The sequence below is a fragment of the Nelusetta ayraudi genome, unplaced genomic scaffold (genome assembly GCF_046127955.1).
Source record: "Nelusetta ayraudi isolate G7.1 ecotype Tasmania unplaced genomic scaffold, CSIRO-AGI_Nayr_v1 ptg000001l, whole genome shotgun sequence".
NCBI lineage: Eukaryota > Metazoa > Chordata > Actinopteri > Tetraodontiformes > Monacanthidae > Nelusetta > Nelusetta ayraudi.
This window is the reverse complement of record NW_027466051.1, coordinates 398,801-410,884: the sequence shown is the minus strand read 5'-3', so window position 1 is coordinate 410,884 and position 12,084 is coordinate 398,801. Positions and strand designations below refer to the sequence as shown.

The following is a 12,084-nucleotide window of genomic DNA, read 5'->3' as shown; positions in this document are numbered from 1 at the left end:
ACTTCATGATAAGGAGCTGCTCCATCTGACATGATGGTTTGACTCTGTTCAGGTGTTTTTGGTTTTTTTTTACTCCTCACAGACGCTCAGTGGGCAGATCCAGCAGGTCCACACCTTTCCTGGGAACGCTAGGCCGGCTGTTGGTCCTCCTTTTTGACAAGGTCACATGTCACAGGTGGTTGGAGCTGTCTGTGGCAGGGGGTGGACGGGCTGGCTGGGCGTTTCCACCTCCGTGAAGATGCGTTGCTGCGGTTGCATCAGGAATGTCATGCTGAGGTGTATGTCGGCTGAGTGCCAGCAGTTGCTAGGCAATAGAAACTGGGTGTGTCGCAGTCAGAAAAGCAAAACAAGTTGAGATTTGTTTTTTAAGAGACTCAATGCAAATTCCTTGACGGCAATACCAAGTTTGAAATTGCTATCCACATTTTTACAGTATTTATTCAGTCACCATGTATTCATTCATTATCATCATTCATTTATTAATTTCTCTATTTTGTATTTACACAGCCAGGAAATGGAAGTCGCAGGTTCCACAGTGTGGAAACAAAGATGTTGTGAAACACAGGTTACCGACTGGATTATAGAGGTGTCGTATTTATTGTTATTAGCATTGCACGTATTATTTTTAGAGGTTGTATTTATTATTAGAGCATATGTACACTGCTGGTCCTGGGAAAAGAAGGTTAGTTTCCGACATGTCAGCAAAGTTGAACTTGAACATTATTTCTTATTATCATATATACGTTATATAACAAGTTTTCATTGGGAAGATCTAATTTTCTGGAATCTGTTGAAAAACCTGCGTAGTGTTTTTCCAGTCTTGTGTACTCGTCATGTTGATGCAGAAGAGTTAATTCAAGGCAAGTAGATCTTGAAGACTTTTCGCCTCTCGTCCCAAAAGCTTCTTCAGTTGTTGTGGTTCAGTGGTTTTCTTTGTGCTGTCAGTATTGCTTTTTTAACAAATGTATTTCCAATATTTCATTTTTAAGATTTTAACACCCCTCTTATTGTCCTCCACAAACCCCTCTGGCTGTCACTGGTGGTTTTCAGATGTTGTAAGCAGAGAATTTTATTTTTCTAAACAGCAACAGTGCGCTGGTCCTGTACGCTGACTGAGGTCAGACTGTCTTCACAGCGTCACAGTGGGTACTCCGTTTTTTGTGTCACTGCTGCCCTCTGCTGTTGAGTCTTTATAAATTAATTCATTTTCTGTCGGGAACTGTAAAAGAAAAAAAAAAAAAAAGCTTGGACAGACTCAACATTTTTTGATGCTCAATACCAGCAAAACGGAGGTTATTATTGTCGGCCCAAGGGAGCTTACAGACAAAATTTTCAATGGTCACGTCAGCTTGAACAATACCACTTTTGCCTCGAATGACGCTGTAAGAAACCTTGGTGTCATTTCCGATCAGGACTTGACAGTCAACTCCCATGTTCAGAACGTAGCAAGGACAGCTTTTTTCCATTTAAGAAATATTTCTAAATTTGAAATTTCTTATCCTTTAAAGATGCAGAATAATAATATAATAATCATAAAACTTTATTTGTACAGCGCTAAATCACAACCAATGGCGTGTCAAAGCGCTTTATACAATCAGAGAGAACCAACCGGGCCCCCGGAGCAAGCAAGATGCGACAGTGGCTGGGAAAAACTCCCCTGTGGGTTGGGGTGAAATACAATAATAGAGGAGAGACAGGGAAAGAGAGAAAGGAGCAGAGTGAGCCAGGGTGGCAGACAGGACCGAGTGGAAAACAGACACCAACCAGGCATTCACAAGATGGAAAAAAAAACAGGGGGAAAAAAATCATTCATGCTTTTGTTACTTCTAGGCTAGATTACTGTAATTCCATATTATCAGGGTGTCCAAAATCTTCCCTTAGGTCCTTACAATTGGCACAAAATGCTGCTGCACGTCTACTTACTGGGACTGAGAGGAGGCAGCACATTACACCAGTTTTAGCATCTTTACATTGGCTTCCAGTTAGATCTAGAATTGAATTTAAGATCTTGCTAATAACTTATAAAGCTCTTCACTGTCTCAGGCTCCTTCCTACATTGAAGAATTTATTGAACCTTATCATCCTCTGAGAGCCCTTCGCTCTGAGGATTCAGTACAGCCGCCGTCCATCTAGACCAGGGGTGTCAAACTCATTTTGGTTCACGGGCCACATAGAGGGAAATCTATTCCCAAGTGGGCCAGACCGGTAAAATCATGGTATGGGTGATAATAACGTAAAAATAACAACAACTTCTAATTGTTTTCTTTGTTTTACTTCGTTCGTCTTCTTTGAGCACTCTGCACTCTGCATCAGTGTTGCCAACTCCTCAGTAAGGAAAGTCGCTATTGGCTGTTCAAAAAGTCACTAGACGTCGCCATAGACGTCATTGTCTAATTTGCATAATTGACAATTTACACTTGGTTGCAACGTGTTAACACCAGGAAAAGTCGCTAGAGTTGTCGCTAGTCGCTTTTGACAAAAAAAAAAAAGGAAAAAAAGTCGGTATTGGGAGAATAGCGACTTTTTGGGGGGAGAAAGTCGCCAAGTTGGCAACACTGCTCTGCATCAATTTTGTCTGTTTCGACAGAGGCATTGTGGGGCAATCAGGGTAGCGAATAGGAGACGTGAGTGGCTGTACCAGTGCCGATTTGCTGAGCCCCAGTATTGAGTTTGTTTGCGAAGCAGAAACGATATTGCGACATCAAGTGGACACATTTAGAACAGCACTTTCTTTCATTGAAAAATTGCAGTTTTTATATTTCAAAATCCCCGTGACTCTGAATAGGAATAAGCGGGTATAGAAGATGAATGAATGAATTAATATTTCAAAATCATCCGGCCGAAAAAAAAATAAAAACCTGTGGGCCTGATCCACACCCCTGAAGAGTGTGTTAGCCTGTGTTTGCTGTCCACATAGAATGTGTTAGTCTGTATTTGCTGTCCATGTAGAATTTGTTTGTTTATGTTTGGGAGTGCAAGAGTCCATATTGGTCCATTAAAAAAATCATAAAAAAAACTAAGATGAAAAAAAAAATAATATTGGACTTCCAGAAAAAATACAGAAAACACAAAACTTCATGTTTTATTATCAGCGCTTTCATTTTTATTTACATTAAAAAAAAAACTTCAATGTTTGAGCGTAAAGACTCAAAAACTCGGAAAAATGCAAAACATTGCGTCACAAACTTGGAGCGCGATGCTAAAGTAGAAGCCCGCGCTACTCTTAGTAGACAATGGAGGCGAGAAGCCCCAGCAGCAGGTGGAGGAGGACCAGTGGTAGCTCTGGAGCTCCGCTGATGATGATGATCACGCAGTTCTGCTCTTCCGGCAGCGTGATAGCTGCTGCTGCTGCAGCTGCTGTTGCTGCTGCAGAGGCTCTGTTGCAGCCAGAATTACTGCAGCAGGAGGGTCCGCCAGTGATGTTGCCAAGGCTCTGCAGGAAGGGGAGGTACTTCAGGGCAGCCGCGGCTTCACACACATTTGTAGAGACGCAGCCAAAGAAAGGTTTGTCCCGAGACCCTTGAGTCACTGAAAGAGAAGAAGAAGCGAAATAAATAAGTAATTCATATGTAAAGTCGTGTAAATAGTGAATTAAAAAAAATAATGAAACGTGGTTGTTTGTCGTACAAGATTTAACACACACAAGGGAAAAAGTTGACATATTTATGGGAAGCATTCAATGGCAAATTATTTCAAATTCAAATTCTGTACTATTTTAAACAGAAAACAACTTTCCTCAACCATTAAACGTTCCATTTTTCAAGTGTCATATGGGGCGTCCCCATAGCACTGCCTCGCCTCGCCTCGCCTCGCCACGGTACGGTTGTAGAGCGGCCCCACTGGCCGCTACACGGATGTAGGGGGCACCGTTTTGGTACCTCAAGCGCTCAGGGTCCAAGCGAGACGAGGTGAGTTGAGTGGTGACGTAGCGACGAGCAGGGCACTGGATTGGCTCAGTGTTTTCGTCGATTTTCCCTTTCGGAGCGGACACCTGCTGTGTCTCAATTCAGGTTCTGCACCCTTGAGACCGAGTGTCCTCCGTCTGAAGGAAGCGTTATTAGAGTTCCCAGCCTAGAAGGACGGACCAAACCCCGCCTCCCCGGTAACCACACGGGACGGTCCAGCCTTCGGCGTATTTCCTCGTTTCGTCACCGCCGTTCCCTCCGGCTGGCCAACCCCGGAAGTGACGTTTTTATAGTATCAAGCTAACCATTGGTTCGCCATCTAACGATGCCGTTGGATGATCAAATAAATAAAATCCTACGTTAAAAACTGGATACTTTATGTGAAACTTCAATATTTAGATTTATATGTCGTGTCTTAACCAGTACATGCCGCTAATTTCAGCTGACTTCCCAGGATCCCACGATGCTTTGCAGCAGCACGCAAAGCATCATGGGATACCCAAGTGCGCGAAGGATAGTAGCGGTGCATCCTTGGAATCGGCTAAAACTAGTGCGTATTTCCGAGGGCGCATTTTCAGCGTCCTAAGCACCCTCGGGAATTGGGACAAGCCTTCGCGCGGTGCTATGACGCAACTTCCTTTCAAAATGCGCACTTCAAGGACGCAGAACCTGAATTGAGACACAGCAACCGACGCCAACTCTTTCGACACGGAACTTGCGTGTTTGCGAGTGTGTTCAACCATATTCGCGAAAACGACAAGCGGCAAACGGCGAAGCGCTGAGAACAAACCGAGTTGCTCCTGCGTGAGGCGCGTTAAGTTAGGGAATCCCAGGAGTCTTGAGACGAGAGGAAATACGGATTCGTCGAGAGGACGTGGCTCTTCGCCGCGAGGAAGCCTCGAACACCGCGGCATAAAGTCGTCCTTGGCTCGCTAGGGCAGCTGTTTCAAATAAGGAGGCGTGTTTACTGTCTGTTTGTTTTTAAATAAAGGCTATTTCCCGTTGTATCTGTCTCGTGTTTAGTTTTGGTGAAAATATAAAGGTTGAACTACACCGTTACTCTCCCAGAAAACGAAACCAGAAATTATAAATGTTGCCTGCATAAATGATCAACTGTGATTTCAGTGAGGGAAACTGCTCTTTCTTTAACAGAAAAGCGACCACAGACCGAGCAGCAGGTTTGAAACAACTTCTTTGTCCATCGCTGCGCTGTCGTGTATCGCACAGAAATAATGCCGTCAAAAACATTATCCCGCTTTACTGCGTCGACTCCGCCCACGGTCTCGTGGACCCGGGGCTGTGAGGACACAATCGAACCGTGGCGAGGCGAGGCGGTGCTATGGGGACGCCCCCATAGTTTCAAAAGAATCTTGCAAAAATAATCCCTGTAGAAAAATGAAACATCACGTTGTAAAAACAAAAAAAAACAAAACAAAACACAAAAAAGTCAACAAATTGGAACCGTTGACCAAGTGCCCAAACAAGCCACTGACCAGCAGAGCTGAAGCAACGGTCCTGCAAACCTCGACACTGCATGAGCGAGTTGCACTGGGAGTCCTGACAGTAAGTGCACTGGAGGCTGTTGTCTGACTGGATCTCTGTCAGGACTGGGATGGAAAAAAATAACATCAATCCGCAAACGTGGAAAGCAACAAAGTTTAAATACTTTGTTGCTGTACTTAAGTTGATTTTTATTATTATTAATATACATACTTTCTTTAAAGCTATTACAAATTACAGTTCGATTGTACTGCAGTTAAAAAAGTATTAAGTATTTAATTAATTATTAAAAAAAATATAGTATAGTATAATTATACTATACTAGTACTATAGTATTGAGAGTAGCAAAGCTGTGAACTTCAGAATGATCCAGAGCTCTGATCAGTTCAGTTCCGATTATTCTGTTACAACTTTTTTAATTTTGGCAAAATTATCAACTAATGTATTGTTTCATCTATGGCAAAAAATTAATACTTCAATACATCTCAGAATCTGAACTGTCTTACTTTGACTTGAGTCAAGGAGTTGAATCACTACAGTTACCAGAGTATTTTTTTTTTTTTTTTGCACTAGTATCTGTTACTTTTACTGAAGCACAGAATACTGTGAATACTTTAATCCACCTCTGCTGCCAGTCGCTACTCACAGATGACGTTGGCCGTGTTGCAGTTGTTGCTCTTGCAGCAGTAGATCGAGGAGAAGGTGGTGGAGCCACCAAAGTTGGCCGAGAAAGTGTCGAAGCCTCTGGCTGTGCAGAGAGCATCCGGGGCGCAACCTTTGAAATCGAGCTCATCCAGAGTGCCGGATGCATTGGCTGGGAAGTCGAGGAGCAGCGCATTATTACACACACACACACACACACACACACACACACAATGGCGCTGATGTGGAGAGCAGTGTTTACACTTGATGGAAGCCGTCATGCACCATCTCTCCGTGGAGCAGCTCCTCAGAACGGTGCTGCTGCACTGGATGTCGGTGCAGGTCTGACATTCGAGAGCCACAGCTGTGTGGAAGGAAAAAGGGGGGGGGGGGGTGAAAAGAAACGAGTGAGGAGTGAAGTGCAAAACACTGAATCTTGAGCAGAATGACAATCAGGCAACTTTGAGTGGCAGAGGTGGCTAAGTATTCACACTCTTTCAAAGAAAAAGCAAGTAAAAGAAAGAAAAAAAAGGAAGAAAGCGCAAGTTTTGAAGTTCCATTAAAACAATGCTTCAGTTGACAATCTTGCAAAAATTTAAAAAGTTTTTAACAACTTTATACTCTCGATTTGGCATCATATAGTTGTTCTGACCAGTGAGCCATTATTGGATGTTGACACCTTTAATAACAACAACCAATGTTATTTTCATCATGTTTGTTTTTCTCTGGACTAAAAACGTAATGAACAGTGACCACCGAAGCCGGGGTCCTCAAAAATAAATCTCTGGTCTCTAAAATATTGCGCACTTTTATATTCAACTACACAACCGTAAAGTTCAAATACCTCCATTTCAAGCAACTTGAACAATGACAACAACAGCAGCAACAACAATAATAATAAATAAATAAATCACTGAATGACTGAACAGAATGTGTATCTTTTAAAGACTTTTAAACACAAAAGTAACTCGTAAAAAGTAAAAAGTTGTCAGAAAAATAAATCCTCCAGTAAAGTACAGATACCTGAAAAATCGACTTTCGTACAGTAACAGAGTACTTTGTAACCTCATTTTAAATTTTAAAGCACTGAAAAACACTAGACACACAAACCACTGGCTGCATGACCTCAGGTGTTTGCCAGGACTGGGTTACCTGTGGTGGCGAGTGTCCAGGTGAGGGCTGCCAGCAAGGAGCGCTTCATCTTGAACAGGCAGCTGGCAGGTTTGTCCTGCGGATCAGTCGTCTCACCTGCACCGCTCTGTTTTATCCTCTGGGCTGCGAGTGAAATTGAATAACAATAGAGGGAGTGCGTGGGGTGTGTCCACGGCCCCTCCCCTTCTCTCCCATCGGCGTGTACCTGAACACAACTTCCCACCTGAGCCAGAGGTTTGTTTGTTTGTTATATTTTGTTTTCTCCTAATGAGTTCTAATTGACTCACGAGTCATTTGTTTAGTATAGGCACACATTGTTCCACCAACTTGACCCTTGACCTTCTCTCAGTGCCCACTTCTGGTCAATTCATCCCAAAGTAATGTTATAGTATTATATCATTGATTCTTCTCTTCTTCTTCTTCTTCTTTTTCTTCTTCTTCTTTCTCTCTATATTGTTTTCTAACTATATTTGCCCCATTGGCTGATTTTTTTCCCCCTTGTTCTATTGCCTGTATGCCCCACTGTTGCCACTAAATGCAGCCAAACAGATTTTCTGCCCAAACATCTGCTTCACTTTACAAACAAGAGACGTGAGAACGAGCCCGGCGATTGTTGCTCAGGTTACTGCGAGTCACAGATGAGGATGAACTCAGTGTCTCCTGTATGGAGTCTTAAGCAAATCACTTCTGTTGGAGCGATCAGAGCTGTCGGCAGGTCACGCCCATCACTGGAGGATCAAATACCACCAATCCGGCATGGTGTGATGGGAGCCGCAGGCAGTTTTTTTTTTTGTTTTGTTTTTTATTTTGTTACGGATGATGATTAAACATGTTGTGTTGTGTTTTGTCGTGCGGTTACAGGAACATGTTGCGTCTGTATCGTTTGTTAGTTTTTGTAGTTTGTTATTGACTCAGTGACATGTAGATGGTGGTTCATTTTGAGTTTGCGGTTTGTTGTCGTCATGTTTTCCACTTGGCGACTGAACTCTGCTTCTGCTCATCTCGTTTCACACTTTTGGACGGGACTCAAAGAAACTGTGTCTTGCTACTGCTTCAGTGCTATTTGACTGACGTCTGTTTTGCCCCGGGCCATCACAGTTGATACCTGAACATCCCCTCAAACGCCATCCGCGTATATCTTCACTTCCCCCCAAGGTGGGTTGGTAGGCGGCCAACTCCTTTTTAAGTGACATTCTGTAGATATATCATGGGATGTGTCAACTAGTTGCACACTGGCTGTCGGTCTGTTGTTTGATGCACAGATTTCATTGGGTTCTGCAGGTTTCACCTAAAAACTCCCCCTGCTCTGAAGGAATTCTTCATCCCCGTTATCATCATCCATTTGATGATTTTCTTTTCCTGTTGACACACAATATAATTATTTTACCAGCAGGTGGAACGTGTGGGAAAGTTTTCATTTCCCACACGAAATATCCAATAGTTGACAGCGCTTAGAACAAATAGTTGAGTTGTCAGTTGGAGCAGAATTTATTTAAGGAACCTTCTGCTTCAGCTCCTTCACACCTCGGCGGTGAGCTTTTTGTTCTCACGCGCCGGTTGTTCCTGTGAAATTGAGAACAGGGGGAAAGAATCTTAGAAATCCTGCAGCATCAGTGAGTTCACTTTGGCAGGTTGGCTGATGTCAGCGTGAGCCCAGAGGCACTGAAAATAAATTCCATCACATTCATAGAGCACAGACTGCTCCTCAAGGGAGAAGCTTACCAACGTGTCACCAGTTTGCAACCGCTGCAAGTCTGCAGTCAGCAAACTTGACACTCTCCTTCTTGGTCCTACTGTAAACTTTAATCATTCTGGAAGAGTTTTTGTAATTGTTTTTCAGTGGCTGTTGGAAGGCACTGGGACACCAGATCCAATCTGTGTCATCATAGGGGCTTCTAGAGCTTTGCCATCAGCCAATAAAATAAGAAGGTTTGTTGTTTTGTCTGATATGGTGGTCGCTGAAGACTTGAAGACTCTGGCCTTCTTCTCATTCATCAGCAAGATTATGTGTTTCTGACTTGTTTCTTGCAGACAAATTGTGTTAATCACGTACTTCAAAAGTCAGCCTCAATAGAGGAAGTGTACAGTAGCTTGCAAACAACAAATTGATTTTCTCAAGTCTCTTCACTTTCTTGTTCCCCAACAGCTATGGTTATTCCGCTAGATGCACACCATGCCTTTAATCAAGTATTATGGCCTTATGTGAGGTACACACTTAAAGAAAAATGGGATTTGGACCCATGTTCACAACTAGAAATGGATTGAGATAATTTACACACATCTGACTACTTCCAATATTTCTAATGAAAATATTTTTTGCTCCTTTGCAATTATCAGGGAACACATCAGGGCTGCCTGCATGCTCCCCACCATTTCTTTTCTCGGTCATTATTTAATCCTTGATGATGATCTTTTCACTTTCTGCCAATGACATTGTTTTATAAGTCTCTAATTTGCACACATTCGTGACACGTCTATTGATGATAGCTTGAAAGGATTTTTCATATTTGGGTGTGGCTGAATACTGTCAGAATACTGACTTTTGGAAAACTCTCACTCTTTTTGGATGGAAAGATCAATGTAATTAAAAATAATGGTATGAGCACGGATTCTCCACTTACTTCAATCTTTCCCATATTTTTAGGCTTATCTTGTTATAAACAATCAGGGCCAGATTAACAAAGCAATTGCATGGCCCAAATGGCGTTCCACGTTAGCTGTGTATGCTCTACAAAAGCTTTATAAAAGATTATTCCCTAGTCCTGTTACAGTAAGCCTGTTGGAAGTTCAGCGGCTCTTCTTCTCTTCTTCTCATTCATCAGCAGGATTATGTGTTCCTGACTTGTTTCCTGTGTGAAAAAAGGAAAGTGTTGGATGTACTTGTTTCAATAATGGAAAGTGGTTGCACACAAATATTTTGCTTTGGCATCAACCTAAACAATTTAGTTAAATTAACACAATTATTACATATTATTCATGTTCGTTCAGCCTATATATTTTGTGTTGATCCAAAGTGCTAAAAACATGTTCTAATAAAGTTATTTGAATTCTTTGAACATTTTCAATCTTTATAATTTCATCACTTAATTTCAACACTATTCAATAACTTTCACTCCAATACTATTGAATCACTTAAATGCTACATGTTACTTTCATATTAAAAAGTTAGTATTACATTCTAGTGTCAATAACACAACTTTATAATGGAGGCCTTTAACCACAGTCAAAAAAAATGTCTACTTTCACAGCAGTGATAGTAGATGGAGAATTGAACTGACATTGCTGTTCTAAATCAATACTAAATATGTAACGTCGGTTGTCCAGTGTTTTTCAAGATTAAAAACAATAACAAATGTAATTGTATACAAGTCAATGTAACTATAGAATGGATTTAAAATGCAAAAACACTAGTTACCATTGCATTCCTGCAATCATTTATTTTAATGTCTGTGTACCTTACAATTAACTCGTTAAATTGTTACCATTACCCTTTTTTTTTTTTTTACCTCAATTAAAAATGAAAATTAACAGTTGCATGTCAAAACTTTTATTAGGAAAAACTGAAAAAATTACCTTCCTGAAAAAAGTTATTTTCTTTTTAAAAGAGAAATAAAAATTGAAAATAAATAATGCTGACAAAAAAATACAAACCAAAAGGTTTAAATTTCATCCCAGATCGCACATGAAGGGCCTGTATGAACATTGTTCAATCCATTCCAAATACAATCAAATACATTGAACACCTCACTGAACGTGAACACATAAAATGTGAAACAACAAAGTCACACTGTTTGAAATCTTAACATTGTAAACATAGCATGTCTCCTCCATGTTGCGCTCATTTATGTCATTTAGACAAGAATCACTGTTGTGGTCTTGCGGATTGCGAGGAGGAGCAGAACAGTAAAAAAAAAAAATTAACAAAAGTGCAGGATAATAACACCTGTCAACAGTGTCTTGCCTCACGGCTCTGATGGTGGCATCCATTTGCGAAACAGTTCTCCAAACCTTCCAGGAGCACAGCAATACTCTTACTGGAGCATTTTGGATTTCAGGGTTTGTACTTTCCTTGAGAGTTGGGTCGCATGGAACTCCATTACCACCTTTTGCAGCACTTCGCCACCACCAGCCCCTCAAGGATGATTCCAACATCTGAACAGTCACTGCCTGGCATCTCTCTGCTGATGTAGATTCCCACAGTTGTGGTCTCTATGGCACTCAGTGTAGTGGTCTCAGTCACGTCCTGGTTTAAGGAAAAATAGAGCGATTACAATGGTTAATTCAATTTCATATAAAATGTATAACAGATTACTGCAGCCAAACAATGCCCTGCAATGCTGCAACTCAGTCAATTTCTGAGAGAAAAAAAAAGAGAAGCTTTAAACCTTTACAACTTAATGTTAACATTTAATTTTCCTCCTCATGTTTTTCTGTTCCTGAATGATTGTTATCATTAACGTGGACTTGCTCTAGGGCTGTATCACAGTCCCAATTCTGCCTTTCAGGTAATTTTCAGTGCAGTTTCAGAAGATTATGAAATTTTTACTAATCACAAAATTGAAGTGTTTTTATTTTATTTTTTTATTTTTCGTCTCAGTACTGGAGTCACTTTTGCAATGTGACTAGGAGGACCGAAACATTTCAAGCAGGATCACAGGGTTAGTCAAATAAATAAGTTTAGAAATGTAGAAAAGCCAAAATCCAATCAAAACACTCACTGTGTACTCCTGCACCAGGACATCTGGATTCTCGTTTACGTAGATGCAGAGTCCTTTAATGAGGGACTCCCTCTGGGAATCACTGTCATCCTGAAGAATTGTAACAAAGAAAATAGACTTTTTTGAAATCGAATTTTTAGTAGCATGGAAGAAAGTAATCAAAGACA

At 41.2% G+C, this 12,084-nt stretch overlaps 1 protein-coding gene across 1 annotated transcript; it reads right to left on the bottom strand.

Moving 5' to 3' along the window:
* Positions 1–3,125: 3,125 nt before the first annotated feature.
* On the bottom strand, positions 3,126–7,270 carry LOC142889957 (uncharacterized). Its single transcript, XM_076028701.1, has 5 exons — positions 7,200–7,270; positions 6,310–6,411; positions 6,052–6,219; positions 5,399–5,512; positions 3,126–3,528 (listed from the first exon to the last, which is right to left on the bottom strand). Exons 1-5 carry the CDS (start codon positions 7,246–7,248, stop codon positions 3,224–3,226), a joined length of 738 nt encoding a protein of 245 aa, XP_075884816.1. The 5' UTR covers positions 7,249–7,270; the 3' UTR covers positions 3,126–3,223.
* Between the last annotated feature and the right edge of the window lie 4,814 nt (positions 7,271–12,084).

Excerpts from the sequence above, each read along its gene's own strand:
- LOC142889957 (XM_076028701.1), bottom strand. The coding sequence starts at position 7,248 with ATGAAGCGCTCCTTGCTGGCAGCCCTCACCTGGACACTCGCCACCACA. Across the intron at positions 6,412-7,199 it reads CTGGACACTCGCCACCACAG|CTGTGGCTCTCGAATGTCAG; the intron begins GTAACCCAGTCC and ends CCTTCCACACAG. Across the intron at positions 6,220-6,309 it reads CATGACGGCTTCCATCAAGT|CCAATGCATCCGGCACTCTG; the intron begins GTAAACACTGCT and ends TCGACTTCCCAG.